This window comes from Dermacentor andersoni, chromosome 4 (assembly GCF_023375885.2).
Source record: "Dermacentor andersoni chromosome 4, qqDerAnde1_hic_scaffold, whole genome shotgun sequence".
Classification (NCBI taxonomy): Eukaryota; Metazoa; Arthropoda; class Arachnida; order Ixodida; family Ixodidae; genus Dermacentor; species Dermacentor andersoni.
The window spans coordinates 178224356-178242171 of NC_092817.1; the positions used below are offsets into that span (position 1 = coordinate 178224356).

Here is a 17816-nt window from a genome sequence, read left to right on the forward strand (position 1 = left end):
TTCGTCACATACGCCTAAAATACGTCTCGCCATGATTCTGCTGGTTCCTCTTCATTTTTCCTCTAGTATTGACGATACCCTATACTACCATTTCACACAATCCTTCCAGATGTCCTCCATACAATATCAGAATATGCCCGAGATGCCATATCTAGAACTACCGAGGCACGTGCGCTTGCACACCTGCGTCTGACCGCTTACCAAGACTAGCAAGGACGGATATATGACGCTCGTCACCGGAAGCCCACTTTTACCCTGGTGACATCATGCTTCTTCACAAACTAGCACAGCGAGTTGGGCTTCAAGAGTAGCTGGTTTCAGCCTATCCAGGCCCATACACTATCTTGCGTCAAGTGACAGACGTGACCTACGAGTTATAACTCTCGATACCTCCACAGCACGATCTTCCTGTGATATCGTTCACGTCACTCGACTGAAGCGATATCACTCAAACGTATGAAGCTCCGGGACAGCGAGTTCGCCACCGGGGTCATGCTACGTGGCACTGCCATAGTAAAAGATGATGAGAAGACTGACGAACACGAAGGTCGCCGATAGTCATCCTAAGTGCTGGAGTAAAATCTCCCGACAAGTTTATTCATGTATGTACCCATGTGCGTATTTATGTAGTACTTGTGTATGAAGGTAGGTAGGAGGGCAGGTAGGTAAGCAGGTATGTAGGTAGGTAGGTAGGTAGGTAGGTAGTTAGGTAGGTAGGTAGGTAGGTTGGTATGTAGGTAGGTAGGTAAGCAAGCATGTATACAATCAAATATCGGTGACCGCATGTCTTCGAGCGCTAACGCCGTCTGTCTTCTGGAATGTGCGACATGAATACTTCAATACATCGGCGAAACATAAATTAGTTTTAGAATTAGTTTTAGTATCCATTGGACCTATGCCACCAGTCTTCTTAATCTGCCATTGTCTATACACGGTCACTACTTTAATAAAATTACACCCATTATTCTTCAGTCTCATTTTGAAATTAATCACGACAGGTGAATAATATAGTCCTTCTTAATTGATAAATTTGGTGTCATTCATTTAGCCATCCTCTAAAACTTTAACAAGGTCCCCTGTCACACATTGCTATAAAACGCGTTTTATGATTGCTTCGTGATAGTGCTTGCTGGTGCTTCTTCTTTTGCTGATTTTCTTTTTCTTCATTGCACTGTTCTGTATCACGTATTGTATAGGGTGTAACATGCGTTGTTAACACAAGTTAAGATTCCAAATGCCTTGAATGTCACATGTAACTTTAGGGTAATCATGTTTCCTCATTGTCACTGATATATCATTATTCTCTACTTTATTAACTTCCCTGATTGGTAGGGCCTACCCTTGAGCTTTGTAATCCAATTGCTCACTCTTACAAAAGCCATGCCATTCTTAAAAGCCAAAGAAGCACACGAAATATAACTACGTTATTTTGAATGATGAACTGTCTTAAACAGATGTATGATGTATTTCCGAGCTACACAGACACCTCTGATCAGACAGATTTGAAGTGGCTTTTTGTTATGTTTAGAAAACCTATTCAAAAGAATATTTACGTCTAAAGCTTGTCGAAACCATTGAAGGAACATGTTCCCGACGGGAGACGTCACTGATCTCTTGGCCCTTTACCGGCGGACAAAGGGATGCGAGAGGTCCCAATTCGTTAGCGCCACGCGGTGGCACGGTCGTCAAGAAAGCGTTCTGACAATCACCCATAGTAAAATCAATCCTATACAGACATTTTCGTTGAGCCTGTGGTAGATGATGATGTTGCTACCATTTGATACGCCGTGCCCTTGGTCACTGCATCTGCGACTAGAGGCGCTCGCAGACGCCTTTGGTTGGCTCCCGTGTACAGATAAGGCCCACTCTTTAGGAGAGCGTCACCCATAAGAGACTATGCAATTATTTTGCCACAAATAACCACCGCCGAAAGCATGCAAACAATTGAACTACAGCGGGGGTAGGTTCTTCTATAAATTTCGTTTAGAATTTCTTTCTGATTTTCTTGCCAGTACTATATTTTAACTGCAATGAAGACAATACTTCTTCCTACTCCTTGGTGTTTGAGATGGCTCTGTTTTGTTGTAATACGTAGAGTTATTTTTTGTGTCCGTTTCAAGCTTCCATATTCTCATTGTTTGCAGGCGATTGTAGGTATCACATTCTGCTGGCTGCTCACACCCGCCGCGGTTGCTCAGTGGCTATGGTGTTGGGCTGCTGAGCACGAGGTCGCGGGATCGAATCCCGGCCACGGCAGCCGCATTTCGATGGGGGCGAAATGCGAAAACACCCGTGTACTTAGATTTAGGTGCACGTTAAAGAACCCCAGGTGGTCGAAATTTCCCGAGTCCTCCACTACGGCGTGCCTCATAATCAGAAAGTGGTTTTGGCACGTAAAACCCCATATATTATGATTATTATTATTGCTGGCTGCACACTTCCTGCATTTGCTGGGATATCTATTTCTAAATAGGTATTGCGAGTATTCATTTGGCAGCACATGGTCTTTATTATGCTGATAAGGATCTTAGGCACGTTCCATGATTTTGCAAATAATTACTACAGTTTTACAGTTAAGCATTTTTGTTTATGTGAATACTTCATGCAGCTCATTAAACATCCTTTTTATACGAGTTCTACTCATTGTGAGTTGCCCTTATTTGCGTTTACATTCTTTGTGTTTATTTTATGAAAACGTAGCACAACTCGTACACAGTGAATAATGTATTGCTTTATCACAACATTTTCACTTGATTCACATTCGGCGCAACATGCCCGGTGTGGCCGCCTTTGAAGACTCGGCCAATATTTCCTAGGACGATGCCATTCCCACATTGATATGCCTGATGATTGCTGCATGCTGAAGGTGGTATATATTCCGGAATAACTATTTTTTCATAGCCGTGTTAACTATCATGCGGCACAATTGCCTTTGTAGGCAATAGTAGCCTAGGTGCCAGCGAGGCACTATATTTTGTACTTAACGCCTACGATTTGACGATCCACTCTCTGGATTATACTAAAATTAGCTTCACATTATTCCGTACCTTTAAAAGCCATACCTAGTCCAGCTTTTTGGTAATTTCCTAAAGGCGGTGAGAAGTTAAATATTCGAAGAACAATAAAATATTTATTTTATAGACCATCTTTCTGAAAAAAGTTTGGCAGACGTTGTCTATATCGTCTCAAAGAAATAATTTGGTTGGACATTAGTGGACATAGCTGGTGCTTTAAGAACGAACATGTCTTACTTGGCTTTTGCTTAAATCTTTTTTTATCGTCTCAGATAAACGCTATGAAAATGTTCGGTATCGCTTCTATACTAACTGCGACCTTAATACAGAACCAGGCCCTTTGAAGTGTGTGTCGCCTGCATATTCTGCCAATAAGGCACGACCCGAACGCATATGACCTTTCTTTTCATCTATATATATATATATATATATGTGTGTGTGTGTGTGTGTGTGTGTGTGTGTGTGTGTGTGTGTGTGTGTGTGTGTGTGTGTGTGTGTGTGTGTGTGTGTGTGTGTGTGTGTGTGTGTGTGTGTGTGTGTGTGTGTGTGTGTGTGTGTGTGTGTGTGTGTGTGTGTGTGTGTGTGTGTGTGTGTGTGTGTGTGTGTGTGTGTGTGTGTGTGTGTGTGTGTGTGTGTGTGTGTGTGTGTGTGTGTGTGTGTGTGTGTGTGTGTGTGTGTGTGTGTGTGTGTGTGTGTGTGTGTGTGTGTGTGTGTGTGTGTGTGTGTGTGTGTGTGTGTGTGTGTGTGTGTGTGTGTGTGTGTGTGTGTGTGTGTGTGTGTGTGTGTGTGTGTGTGTGTGTGTGTGTGTGTGTGTGTGTGTGTGTGTGTGTGTGTGTGTGTGTGTGTGTGTGTGTGTGTGTGTGTGTGTGTGTGTGTGTGTGTGTGTGTGTGTGTGTGTGTGTGTGTGTGTGTGTGTGTGTGTGTGTGTGTGTGTGTGTGTGTGTGTGTGTGTGTGTGTGTGTGTGTGTGTGTGTGTGTGTGTGTGTGTGTGTGTGTGTGCCTGTGTGTGTGTGCCTGTGTGTGTGTGCGTGTGTTGCGCAGGTCTCCACTCTTCCTATGTGATGGCTAAAGCCATATACGTCCTTTGATTTCACCGAGGAATGCATAAATTTGACGTTGCCATGGCCTCAAGCTACTCGGAAAAAGTTTGCCAAGAACCCCAGCTTAGCAGGCGCAGCACCTTGACACTTCTGTACGGCTCATTTCTATGAAATCAGCATGTCGGAAATTGAGAGCTTTCATCGTCAGAGAAAAGGAAAACGCCCCAGTTGAAAGACCATAAAGTTATGTGTCACTGACAATTCAGTTCTGCCAGGTAATGACTTTGGTTGTGTGGTTATTTGTGGCCTCGCGAATGTAACTCAAGCTTTGGTAGGCTCGACAAATTGCATTACGCGCACCGGGGATCTCTCGGGCAAACTGAATGAAGCGGAGCTCCTGAGCGCCCTGGTAATACTTGTCGCGGGTGTCTTGCTGATAACTTTTAACGCGTCATTGTAAAAATATTCTGCTTTCCAGCGCTATTCGGTTACCAGCCCTGTCCACTTGCTCAGATAAGTGTTGCAAATAATGCATTCACTTTTGGCACGCATTTTTAAAAATGCGAGATGTATTATACATTCCTTCATTTACCCCCAGGGAGCTTAGTTGGACGGTGCAAATGTATTTATGTACCGCATGGCCAACCGTTGTCGTTCTCTAAGCAGCTTTAGAATAATAAGTAAGCCTGCCCACTTGTTTAAAAAGTGATACAGTCTCACTAACGTCCTCATTGTCCTCAAATCTCATTCCTCCGAAATATTCCGGTATCTGTGCAGCCAACGGCGGCGCTCTTCTTCCCTTCCCTGCTCCAAGCTATTGTGCGTGTGATGCGGCGCACAGGACGGGATCTGCCAAGCATGCGAGCGATCACGGTTGGTGGCAGCGTGCTCACGGCTGCAACAGCCGAGGCAGTGCATGGATGTTTCAGTGGTCTCAAGGTACTGCAGAAGGTCTACGGAATGACAGAATCGTGTGCCCTTGCCACTTGTCAATCAAAGACAGGCGAGCCCCACAACACTGCTGATGTTGGTGTTCCCCTAAGCAATTTCCAGATAAAGGTAGGTTATTCTTGGTACTTTTTGTGACAAACAATATTTTTTTTTGCTTTACCCTAAGCTCATATGCTACAAAGGGCAGCCATTTGAGTAAAAAAGCACTGGCATAAACAAAATGCAGCAAATGCCGCTGATAACGAAAAGTCCTAAACACCCATTTGGAAAGTATTTTAAACCAGTAATTCCATAACCACGTTATCTGCCCTAATTGGCTCAATATTACACTCGGGCAACAATAAATTTATATATTACAAAAAAGGAGGCATCTGCTTGATCTGTCCTGCTGCCTCATTTGTGTCACATCTATAAGTTGCTGCTGCAGGCAACAGTATTGAACAATTAACGTGAGCAATGTAGGCGAGTGAGTGGTTACGTTACTCAGCCATGCAAAGCAGTGAAGATTGACACAGGGTATCACAGCGCTGTAACCGTACCTGTCACACAATTCCTGTACAGAATAAGAGATTACGGTGAGGAAAATTCTCCTTTGCTTCACGTTTCAGCACTACGGTGATAGAAATCTCAAGATGCAAATGTTCTACCTGAATTTCGAACTTACTAAAATGAAGCGCTGTAGAGTAGTGTAATGCAAGATTAGATAAAGCTATGTACATGACAATTATTAGTAATAATTGCAAAGTGGCGTCCTCACCATTTCTTCTACAGTCAAGGTCAAGGTCGTCATTGAGAAAAGCTTGCTTTTGTGAGTTGTAGCTAATATGTATTGGTCGCGCATTGTAAGGCAAAGAGCAGCAAAAAATGAAAGAAAACGCACGAAAATATATTTTCTATATAGAAGCTGCGGAAGGCTACTTGGGTATGTTAGCATCATTATAGCGTTGTAGAATTGTAGCGCTATATAATGTTGTAGCGCCAGTGCTGTAAAATCAGAACCCTTCTGAAAAGTTCCTTGGACATCTTAAGCATTTGTAGTGTTCAATACCCATCGAAACACGAAACTTCCGCTTTGCATTCTGTATCAATGAAGTTTAAAATATGATTTTTATTAGTTTCATCTTTACACACATAATATATACAAAAGTAACTGATAAGGTCTCAATTTTTTTTCTTATTTGTGCTTTCATAGCTGAAGTTGTACAATCGTTTAGTTATTTGTTGGCAGGAAGTACAAACCTATTCAGCTATAAATGAAATGAATATACTGTAGACTTTTCGGACCTTATATGTCGTAATGTGGGTTCGTCCACTTTATGATGGAGCATATGTAACTCGAAATGTCTTCTGGAGCTTCTTTCCAAATGAACTGTCCGAAGCAATCTAAAACTTTCCAGGAAATAGGATAAAATAGCTGACCATAATATTGTTTTTATAAAAAAAAAATCTGTCCTATTTAGATTATTCGACAGTTGAAGAATATTGCAATGCATGTGCGTGTTGCGCTGTAAAGCAGCATTATATCAAGTGGCGATTTCTAAACACATCACAACCGCTTTAACTTTATGTAATTTCAAGTATTGTACCACGAATAAGACGTCAAAGGCTACAACAGTTCACAAGTTTCTGTTACCTCTTAGCAATGCGTGCAAAATGTGAGCGATTAATACATTGTATTTCTTCACGTATATTCGTGAATACTAGTTCACTTCACTAGTTCTGCCACGAGGCAGAACTAGTGAAGCGTAGGTCTATTTATAGGGTATTTAGAAGCTCTGGCAACACTGCATTTAGAAGATTACTCCCCGAACCAGCCACAGGTTGCTCTCCTCAAATTGTCTTCCTTGTCGATAGCCCGCATCTCTTGGACACCATGGTCCACTGCTCTATAATTTAACGCGCGAGTCGGGAAGCTGTCGACTCGAAGCGTGCGCTTAAGGGATTGAAATCGCGGTCAAGATTTCCGCTTATGCTCTTGCACAACACCAGTGGGTACAGGGGAACACGATGAGAGATACGCCCGCGGAGATATCTCGTAGTTGGCATCGCAGACCTTGTGCAGGATCTTGTAAGGCAATGTGTAGCGCGTGAGCAATTTTTTCAGACACGTCAATGCGGTGGAATTGTGTCAAGATATCCTGGGGACAAATCAACGACGTCCCGGTGGCGGCTGTCATGCCTCGTGTTGGGTGCAACCTGAGAGGCCGTGAGCCGCGTGCGGGCTGTGTGCGCCCGGAAGAACAATATCGCGATCACATTCAGTTGGAATGTTGGTCGCGGGTGGAAGGAGCGGTTCACAGGACATCGCAAAAAGGACGCAGCGCAAACAACGCAAGGACACGAGAGAACGACAAGCATACAGCGCTGACATACAACAGTTTATGCATGAAGCCATGAAGGAATAAAAATATAGGGTGCTACCATGCGCAATTTGTGAATATTCGGGGAAAAACCTGGAACATCATTTGCAATGCTGATAATAATAGCCACATACCAGCTCAGCACATGCAATGCATCTACACTAAGTCACATCACAGTCATCCGACGACCAACAGCAGATAAAATGAAGAAAGACAGTGAGCTTGTAAGGGGAAGAATTGTATGCAAACACATGATGTGTAACTGTGGTCTGGAGAAACGTAAATGTATAGCATTTCCATCAATGTCCAATTGAGCCACTAATCTAGTTGAATGATCTTTGGGTGACATGGGATGGTTCGTGCACAGAAGAACCCCAACTTAAGAGATCTTCCACGACGCGAAACAAGAACAGTTAACCGCGGTCAGGGAGCAGCTAGCTGGCGCGTCGATATGTACAATGACGTCATACCGCATACTATACGCAACGCCAGTAGCGCAGTCTGACAGCTATACTTACGTGATAGCGTAACACTTCGTGTAGTGAGCCGCCACACCGACTCATTTGTTGCCGATTTGAGACGTAGAGAAAGGGCCTACGAGATTGGTGCCAACACTAAAGAATGGCTCGGAAGGGAAATCGATATTCTGCAGGCGTACAGCGGGCAGTACAGCACGAAGTTTACGGCACTGACAGAGTGTACATGCAGCAATGTAGCGTCGCACGAAGTGGGACAGGCCGGGCTACTAGATGCGGCATCGTACACAGTCGGAGGTACGGGATACAGCGAGATTACCGACAGTTGGTGCGTCATGCAGCTGCTCATAAACTAGTTCTTGAAGTTGTCGAGATAGAACGAGCAAGAGTTACGGGCATTCAGGGCGAAAGCTGCATCGGTACAGAACGTCGTCGCGGACTACGAAGATGCTAATAGCGAGTCAAGGTTTCGGGAAGCTACATGATCAATGAGGAGATCTAATTAGTTATAACAGAATTTTTCATTGTGAATGTCACCCAAATTTGAAATGGTGAGGACACTGGCATCGGTGTCGTGGGCACCACCGTCTGGACTATCGTATGGGAGAGGGCAATGACAGTCGGCATTGTTGTGCGAACGACTAGATATATTCGGCGATAGCCGAAAGTCTGCTCTGGCGGTCGAACGCGTCGGCTTTTATACACGAGCCATCGACCTTTCAAGACTAACCGCTGGTGCTCGGTTGTCTTCCAGAAAGTTCTACACCATTCGCGTCGCGCATGCATTCAATCAGATTATACAAGGTTCGGTGACAACAGAAAGCGGATAGAGCCATCGATAACATTCCATCAACTTCCGATACATGCAGGCGCGTCCAGCGCTGGCCGATAACATTTGTTAGGCGGTGAAACGTGTCGCCTGAACAAAAACAAACAAGTACACGTGTCAATACCCTCCTCTTAAAAATATCGACCCGATGCTGCAAACTAAAGTAATAGAGAAAAACACCCGTAGCAAAGAGAACAACAAAATAAGGAACTTCGTCAGCGTCCGTAAAATGGTTTAGGACGCACCACATGGGCCAATTCTGATTGTGCGCGGCGCCTCTGTGAATGCGAAATGCTGTCTGGCAAGACCTCATGGTCCAGTGCGCCAATACGTCGAGTGACCTTGTAGGGTCCGAAATAGCATCGCAATAGTTTCTCACTCAGTCCTCGTCGGCGTATCGGGGTCCAGACCCAAACGCGGTCGCCTGGCTGGTACTCGACGAAACCTCGTCGTAGGTTGTAGTGTCGGCGGTCGGTACGCTGCTGGTTCTTGATCCGTAGGCGGGCGAGCTGTCGTGCTTCTGCGGCGCGTCGGAGATAGATAGCAACGTCAAGATGCTCTTCGTCAGTGACGTGCGGCAGCATGGCGTCGAAAGTCGTCATCGGGTTCTTGCCGTAAACCAGTTTAACGGCGTGATCTGTGTTGTTTCTTGCACCGCCGTGTTGTAACCGAATGTTACGTATGGCAGGAAGGCATCCCAGGTCTTGTGTTCGACGTCGTCGACGTACATTGCTAGCATGTCGGCGAGGGTCTTATTCAGGCGCTCCGTAAGACCATTCGTTTGTGAGTGGTAGGCAGTTGTCCTCCTGTGCCTTGTGTGACTGTACAGCAGAATGGCTTGAGTGAGCTTCGCTGTAAAGGCCGTTCCTCTGTGGGTGATGAGGACTTCTGAGGCGCAATGTCGCAGCAGGATGTTCTCGACAAAAATTTTCGTCACTTCGGCTGCGCTACCATTCGGCAATGCTTTCGTCTCACCGAAGCGGGTGAGGTAGTCCGTCGCCACGACGATCCACTTATTTCCGGTTGTTGACGTCGGAAAGATCCCAGCAAGTCCATCAGGATCTGCTGCAACGGTCGGCAAGAAGGCTCGATTACCTGTAGTAATACCGCTGGCTTTGTCGGCGGTGTCTTGCGTCGCTGACAGTCTCGGCATGTTCATACATAACGGGTGACGTCGGCGGTCAGGCGCGGCCAATTATAGCTTTCCTGTATCCTCGATAGTGTCCGGGAGAATCCGAGGTGTCCAGCAGTCGAATCGTCATGAAGGGCGTGTAATACTTCTGGACGTAGCCCTGAGGGAACAACAAGAAGGTAGTTGGCGCGTACTGGTGAGAAGTTGTTCTTCTACCAGTAGGTTGTTCTGAAGCGAGTACGAAGAGAATCCTCGCCTGAATGCCCTAGGGACCACGTCGTTGTGCCCTTCCAAATACTCGACGAGGTTTGTCCGCTCGGGGTCTGCTCGTTGCTGTTCAGCGAAGTTTTCCGCGCTTATTATTCCAAGGAAGGCGCCGTTATCCTCGTCATCTTGCAGCGGCGAGTCGATGGGGGTGCGTGATAGCCAACTGGCATCAGAGTGTTTTCGTCCGGACTTGTAGGTTACAGTGATATCACATTCTGGCAGTCTTAGGCTTCACCACGCGAGCCGTCCTGAAGGGTCGTTTAAATTCGCTAGCCAACAAAGGCGCGATGCTCGGTGACAATATTGAATGACCTGCCATATAGGTAAGGGCGAAATTTCGCGGTAGCCCAAACGATGGGGAGGCATTCCTTTTCAGTTACAGAATAATTGCCTTCCGCTTTTGACAACTACCGGCTTGCTTAAGCTATCACGTGTTCAAGTACATCTTTTCTCTTGACTAGGATGGCACTAAGCCCTGGGCTACTGGCGTCAGTGTGGATTTTGGTATCGGCGTCCTCATCGACGTGCTTAAGTACTGGGTGCGACTGCATGTGTCTTTTGAGTTCTTCAAATGCGCCGGCCTGCGGCGTTTTCCACTTGAACTAGACATCACATTTAGTTAGCTGTGTCAGCGGCTCAGCAATGCGTGAAAAGTCCTTGACAAAGCGCCCGTAGTAAGCACACATGCCAAGGAATCGACACACTGCCTTGTTTTCGATGGGCTGTCGGAACTTTGCGATGGCAGCTGTCTTCTGCGGGTCGGTGCGGACTCCAGACTTGCTGATGACGTGGCCTAGGAACAGAAGCCCATCGTAAGCGAAGCGGCACTTCTCTGGCGTCAGAGTGAGCCCTGATGACTTGATGGCCTCTAATACTGTCGCAATCCGCCATCAAAATTCCTGGCAAGGATGACGACGTCATCCAAGTAAACAAGACAGGTCTGCCCTTCAATCCTGCTAATAGCGTGTCCATGACGCGCTGGAACGTTCCAGGCGCCGAGCGCAGTCCGAATGGCATGACCTAGAACCCGTAGACGCCGTCTGGGGTGACGAAGGCGATCTTTTTGCGATCTCTCTCGTCAACTTCTATTTGCCAGTAGCCAGACTTGAGATCCATTGACGAGAAGTATTTTGCGTTGCAGAGCCAATCTAATGCGTCGTCTATCCGTGGAAGGGGGTATACGACCTTTTTAATGATCTTGTTATGTCGACGCTAATCGACGCAGAAATGTAGGGTTCCGTCCTTTTTCTTCACGAAGACCCGCCGTGGTCGCTCAGTGGCTATGGTGTTGGTCTGCTGAGCACGAGGTTGCGGGATCGAATCCCGGCCACGGCGGCCGCATTTCGGTGGGGACGAAATGCGAAAACACCCATATACTTGGATTTAGGCGCACGTTAAAGAACCCCAGGTGGTAAAAATTTCCGGAGGCCTCCTCATAATAAGAAAGTGGTTTTGGTAAGTTAAACCCCATATTTTTTTTTTTCTTCACCAAGACTAGAGGGGATGTCCACGGGCTTTTCGACGGCTGGATGGTGTCATCGCGCAGCATTTCGTCGACTTGTTGTCATATAGCTTCACGTTCTCGCGTCGAAACTCGGCAAGGGCTCTGGCGGAGTGGTCGAGAGCACTCTTCGGTATTATGCGATATCTTTGCGACTGGTGCTTGCCGAATCCTCGATGACGTTGAAAAGCAGCCTTTGTATCATCCGAGCAGACTTCTGAGCTGTTGATGCTTAATCATGGGGAGACTTGGATTTATTTCGAAGTCTGGTTCGGGAACTATGGTCGTCGGTGTAGATGCGGCAGAATCCGAGAGGAAAACGCATTACTGATTTCCAGAATTTCCTCAATGTACGCCGTCGTAGCGCCCTTGTTGATGTGTTTGAACTCCTGGCTGAAGTTTGTGAGCAACACTAGTTTTTCCTCCGTGCAGTCGAGCGATCCCTCTTGAGACGAAAATTTCACTGTCTAGCAATAGACGTTGGTCACTCTCGATGATGTCTTACACGTCGGCAGGTGTTTTGGTGCCGAGGGAAATGACAATCCAGGAGTGGGGCGGCATGCTGACTTGACTTTCAAGCACGCTTAGGCTGAGGTGACTACGAGAACTCTCCGGCGGTATCACTCGATCTTCCGACAGCGTTATCGACTTCAACTTCAGGTCGATGATTGCGCCATGTTCGTTCAGGACGTCCATGCCGAGAATGACGTCTCGTGAACACTGTTGGAGGATAACGAAAGTGGCAGGCTAAGCCCGGTCATGAACGGTAATTCTTGCCGAGAAGATTCCAGTCGGCATGATGAGGTGTCCACCAGCGGTCCGAATTTGACGGCCTTCCCATGCAGTCTTAACTTTCTTCAACTGGGCGGCGACGGGACCACTCGTGATGGAGTAATCGGCTCCTGTGTCTACTAAGGCGGTGACTGCGTGGCCGTCGGGAAGCACGTAGAGGTCGGTGGTTCTTTGCCTTGCGTTACAGTTAGGTCTTGGCGTCGGATCACGGCTGCGTTGCGATGACCTGCGGCTGGTACGTGGCGTTGTCAGGACGTCTGTCGTCGGTGTATTCTTTGCTTCCAGACTTCGTCGGGACGGCGGCGTGTCATTATGTCGTGGAGGTAGTTTCTTCGGCGCACAGCAACCGCACCTCCATCGGTTGCTGCTTTTAGTTTTCCAGATATGGGCTGACGGACCGGCCCAGGGCTGGGTCAGTGTATGGACGGTGCTGCGGCGACAGGTAGCGGCCTGGTGACGGCGAAGGGGACGGTCGTCGAGGGCTCCACTGAGTGGTGGCGAGGTAGTCGGCGATATCGCGAGGTCGTTCGCCATTCTGTCGTCACCTCGCAGTCCCACCTCCCGGTATGGGCATCGGCGGCACACATGGCCGGCTTCTCCGCAGTGATAACAGAGCTGGCGGTTGTCCGGGGCTCGCCCAATGTCCGTCTTTCTCGCATAGGTGCGCTGGACGACGGTTGGGCGTACTGGCGGTGGCGGCGGCGGCGGACGACGGAATATCGGCGTTGCCGGGCCCTGCCGCGGTCGCGGAGGGGGACCTTGACGGCGTGCGACGGCGGCGTATGTCATCGTTTCTGGATGGGGATGCCGTAATTGAGGTTGCACCTCAGAAACTCTAATTAAACGATCGCTGTACCTCTTCTTTGACGAAGTCGGCGATCGAGGCCACTTCAGGCTGCGACCTTGGAAAAAGCTTCTGCAGTTCCTCGCGAACGATCGTTCTGATGGTCTCCCTCAGGTTGCCGCGGCCGAGTGCTTGAACGTCGCTATTCGTTTGCGGTCAGCGGTCGGCGATTATATTGCCTTGTCCGCATGCCTAGCGTCTTCTCAATAGTTGTGGCCTCTGAAATAAATTTGCCAACAGTCTTGGCCGGTTTGCGTATCAATCCGGCAAAGAGCTCCTGCTTTACCCCACGCATGAGGAACCAAATTTCCTTCTCAGACATATCCGGGTATGCGCGACCGAACAGGCCCGTCATCTCGGTGAAGATCTCTGTGGTCTCGTTTGGTAGTTGTGCTGGGGCTTTCAGCATAGCTTCGGTCATTTTATTGCGCACGACGCTCATGGACGTCAGACTCTGGAGTTTTGCACGACGCGTAGCGCCACCTGCCTGTGCGAAGAGTCAGTAATTGAGTAGTGCGAAGCCCGACTCCCTTGCTAAGTTGCCTATGCAGCTAGCGACTGCGAAACAGCGATTTAACTAGATTTTAGTCCATATGGCGAGCGTTTTGCGCATTTAACACCCAGACAGAGAGCTATGAATTTCAACGCTAGTCGGACGCGCCTCCGAATTGCCATAAAGCGCTTGCTGGCTCATTCGTCAGACTGATGGCAGAAACGACAGCAACCGCGATAGCTCCGCGCGCTACAAAGAAACGCCGCAATCGACGCTACTGTTGTGTTGTAAATTGCCATGAACGTGAAGGACGGAATAACAACGTTCAGTTTTACCGATTTCCATCGTGATCGTATGAAGGGGAAAGGTGAGAGCGCTCGATACGGGCCGTTCAACCTGTTGGGTAATCGGATTACTTGCATTCCCCACAACACAGCGGCTCGCATGAGAAAGTGCGACAATTTTGTTCTTCTGTAATTCTGTTGCGTAGCCCTGACGGAAGACCGTAACTAAGCGATAACTCAAGAATCTGCAGCCGCGACTTCGTTGGTAACCGAAAAAACAACGTTGCGAACCATCTTGCTTATGTGCCATCGATATCTCCGCCTTTTAACAGACGTCCGTCTCCGCTTGACTCAACAAGTGGAACGGAGATATCTGGCAGGTCAGCTTAACCAAACATTTTGGTTCGTTTATGAATTCAAAATCCTGTTCTAGAGCATCGTTGCATCGCGAGCTCATTTCTACTTTCGGTATTTTGTATGTCCTGCGCCGATACAACAAGCACGCTTCGCAACGTGCTGAGCCTGCTCGACTGCGTTTTTCAAATCTGAGCAATAAAGTTGCTGTAGGAGCACTAGATTAGTAATTGCGAAATAACGCACATGTGTAAAGAAAAAAATTTCGCATTTATTTATATTTATTTGTGCGCGCTTGTTGCTCGAAGCGTCTGCAAAAAGTTCAAATTAACGTACTGAGCGATGCTGTAGCTCCTGCGAGAAAGAAAGATGCAGCGCGTAGGCACTGTAGGAAGCTTACTTTCGTTATGATCGCACGCTATTTGCTGCCTTGGAAAACGTTTTCTGTTTGCTGCCCTGGAAAAGGCTATGAAATGATTTACTCTCTGTAAATAATTACGAGGCAAAACATTACGATAAAATACATAAAAATATAGGAGATACTTAATAAGTCTTGTGTTCAGGACATATTTAATATGAAACAATTTGAAATGCTTAGATTTTTATGCTGATATGACAAACCTGATGCTCTCTGTACTTGCGAGTTGCAGCACGCCGAAATAACACTTGAGACTTTATTTTATATTGTACACGGACTTCGCCCTGCTAAGCTTCCTTTTCGAAGCGTAGATGGGCGGAAGAAGCTTTCCAGGTCCTTGATCTTAAGGAAACCGTGCCTCAGCACAAACGAAAGAGAAGGGTCCATTGTGGCCTATGCACCTTCGCTTGCGGACAGCTTTCCTTGCACTACTCCGTTCACGCCAAGGCTCCGATGGGGGCGCTGGTGACGGGTTTTTCCGCAGCGCCGCCTGGGCAGAGTCTGAGGTCTATAAATGTCCGCAGGAAGCCACTACGGGACATGTCCAATGTCGTGAAGGTCGACTCCCGGTTCTCAAACTACGTTCTGGCGGCGTCCTCTAAGGCAAAGTATATACACGCCGCATTTTCCCAGTCCAAGTTGTTGAAAGTCACGCTTCGTTTATAGGTCTCCAGCCAGGTCTCTGAGTCTTCAGACGATGATGCACGGAGGGCCGGTGGCTCCCTGAGCGGCTGCAGCACGATTGGGAACGCTGGGCAGCTATTGTGGTTGACTTGGCGACTATCTTCCTTGTCGTCTCAGGCAAAAGTCCGTGCTCCGGGGGCAATCCTTGTAGCCAGCGGCTACCTTTCTTGGCTACGTTGGTGTTGTCTTCCGCGTTCGTGCTTGGGTCACGGTCTTGTGGGGGCACTCGGTACATGAGCGCACAAGAACCTCCACCAGATATCATGTAATTGTGACGGTGAAGAGAGCAGCAAAACTGGGATTGACGAAATTTGATCGGGCGAACGTGTGCCCTAAAAATAGGCTACACTCAAAGAACAAAGGTAGCTGCGAACACAGCCTGCGATCGTCGATAATGTTGTTGTGTCCGTGAAGAGTTCGGGTTTCGGTCTTCGGATGCGGACGGGTGCAGCCGCGTAGTGGGAGTGTCCGGAACTACATGGTAACGTTCGCCACTGTGCCGATGGGTGGCGCCACATCCCTGGCAGGCCCTGGAGTAGGACAGTCACGTGGACAGTGTGTTCGCGCCAAGTGATATAGTGTGGTCGCCATCTCTCCGACAAGGCTACGTCCATTATGTGTACTACGTGCGGAATAAAGCAATTCCCAGTACATAACAAATCTTATCAGCGGGGCAAGTGCGTCGGCTTTTATGCATCAGTCGTCGAATGTTCCAGAGTAATCGCTGGGCCCGCGTGCCTTACAACGTTCTACATTATTCGCGTCGCGCACACATGCAGTCAGATTACACAAGGTTCGGTCACAGACAGTGGATGGAAGCATCGATAACATTTCAGAAACTTCCGATACATGCAGGCGTGTCCTGCGCTGTGCGATAACACTTGTTAGGCGGTGAAACGTGTCGCTCAATAAAGACACAACTACAAGTGTCAATATTGTTAACGTCGTACGCATGAAGCCATATGTTGCGCGTTCGTGATTATTATTTTTCCTTCATCTATTTATTTTTTTATATTGCTGCTCATACTTCCAGCTAATGCAGTTACCCCTCCGGTTCTACAGACTGTTCATGTCACGTTTCGCCACTGGTGCACTTATGGCTCTCCTGTCGCTGTGACTGTATTCTTTGCTCGAGCATCTGCCTTAACCATGTTTCTTTGCCCCCTCTTTTTTTACACCACTTCTTCACCATCGAGGGAGAGAGAATAAGCATTTTTATTAGGTAAATGCAGCTTTGGAGAGGCGTCCTCATTTCAGTATGCCTTGAGCTCGGGCCACGTCATGGGCCCTCGCAATCAGCCGTTGCGGATCCTCCAGGTGGGAGCTGGCCAAGGCTCTCTCCCAAAGCTCTTTGGTGTGGTAAGGGTTCGGAGGATTTAATGGTGCCGCTTTGCAACCCCCTACTATGTGCCTGAAGGATCCGGGCTTGCGGAGAGTATTGTGTAGGGGCAGAGAGGTGATTCCTTGTTGGGTGGAGGAGTGTATTAACCCGTAGAGCCCGGAGGAGTCACTCCTGCTCTCTAGGTAGTGACTTGTGTGTGGGCAGAGCCGATTCTCTTTTCGAGCGAGGGGGAAAATGCCGCCTGCAGTAGTGGGCATGGTGAAAGAGAAAAGGCAAGAACAAGAAGGAAGCGCGCATGCTAACCCGCGCCCGCTCGATAGCCAGGCCGCACCACCGTGTTTTATGGGATCCAGCTGTCTGCTTTAAATGCCGCGAGTCCTCTTTGAAGACACGTGACAATATATATATATATATATATATATATATATATGTGTGTGTGTGTGTGTGTGTGTGTGTTGTGTGTGCTTGTGTGTCTGTGCGTATATGTTCGTGCCTGTCGTTCACGGGGAGGCGGGACCAGTCAAGCTGCCGTTACGCAGCTTTTATACAGCCATCCGCACCACTTGTCTACATCAATGTTCTTATGTGGTCAATAAACATCATACTTCAACTACATCATTCCGCGAAAGGTTGCCTGGGCATTACAATGACCGAGCGGCATAAGTAGTAAATTGAATTGGTAAATATCGTGGTCTGTTATGAAACGTCTTTTCACATTCCATGTCATCTAAAAAGATTTGCGAATTCCCAAAGCGAAAGTCTACGGACGGGAAGTACTTGCCTCCATGAATGCAGTTGAAGGCGTCATCAATACGTGGCAGCGGGTAGACGTCTCAGCGCGTCACCTCATTCAGAAGTCGCTCATCGACGCACAAGCGCCAATTTGCACCCTTCCTCCCAAGAAGGACAACAGGCTTGGTCAACAGACTAGAAAAATCTACGAAGACGCCTTAAGCCAGTATTTTGTCGACTTAGTGCTGTATAACTGCATTTATTCATTGGTTTTATAGGAAATGAAACCGGTTAGGGGTGAAA

General features: G+C 47.7%; 1 protein-coding gene across 1 annotated transcript in view; it reads left to right on the forward strand.

Annotated features, from left to right (window-relative positions):
* LOC140212829 (uncharacterized) overlaps window positions 1-17816 on the forward strand; it is a 59060-nt gene that overhangs the window by 11264 nt on the left and 29980 nt on the right. The window contains exon 5 of the mRNA XM_072287673.1: window positions 4832-5113. Coding sequence (XP_072143774.1) covers window positions 4832-5113 — 282 coding nt within the window. The remainder of the gene's footprint in view (window positions 1-4831; window positions 5114-17816) is intronic.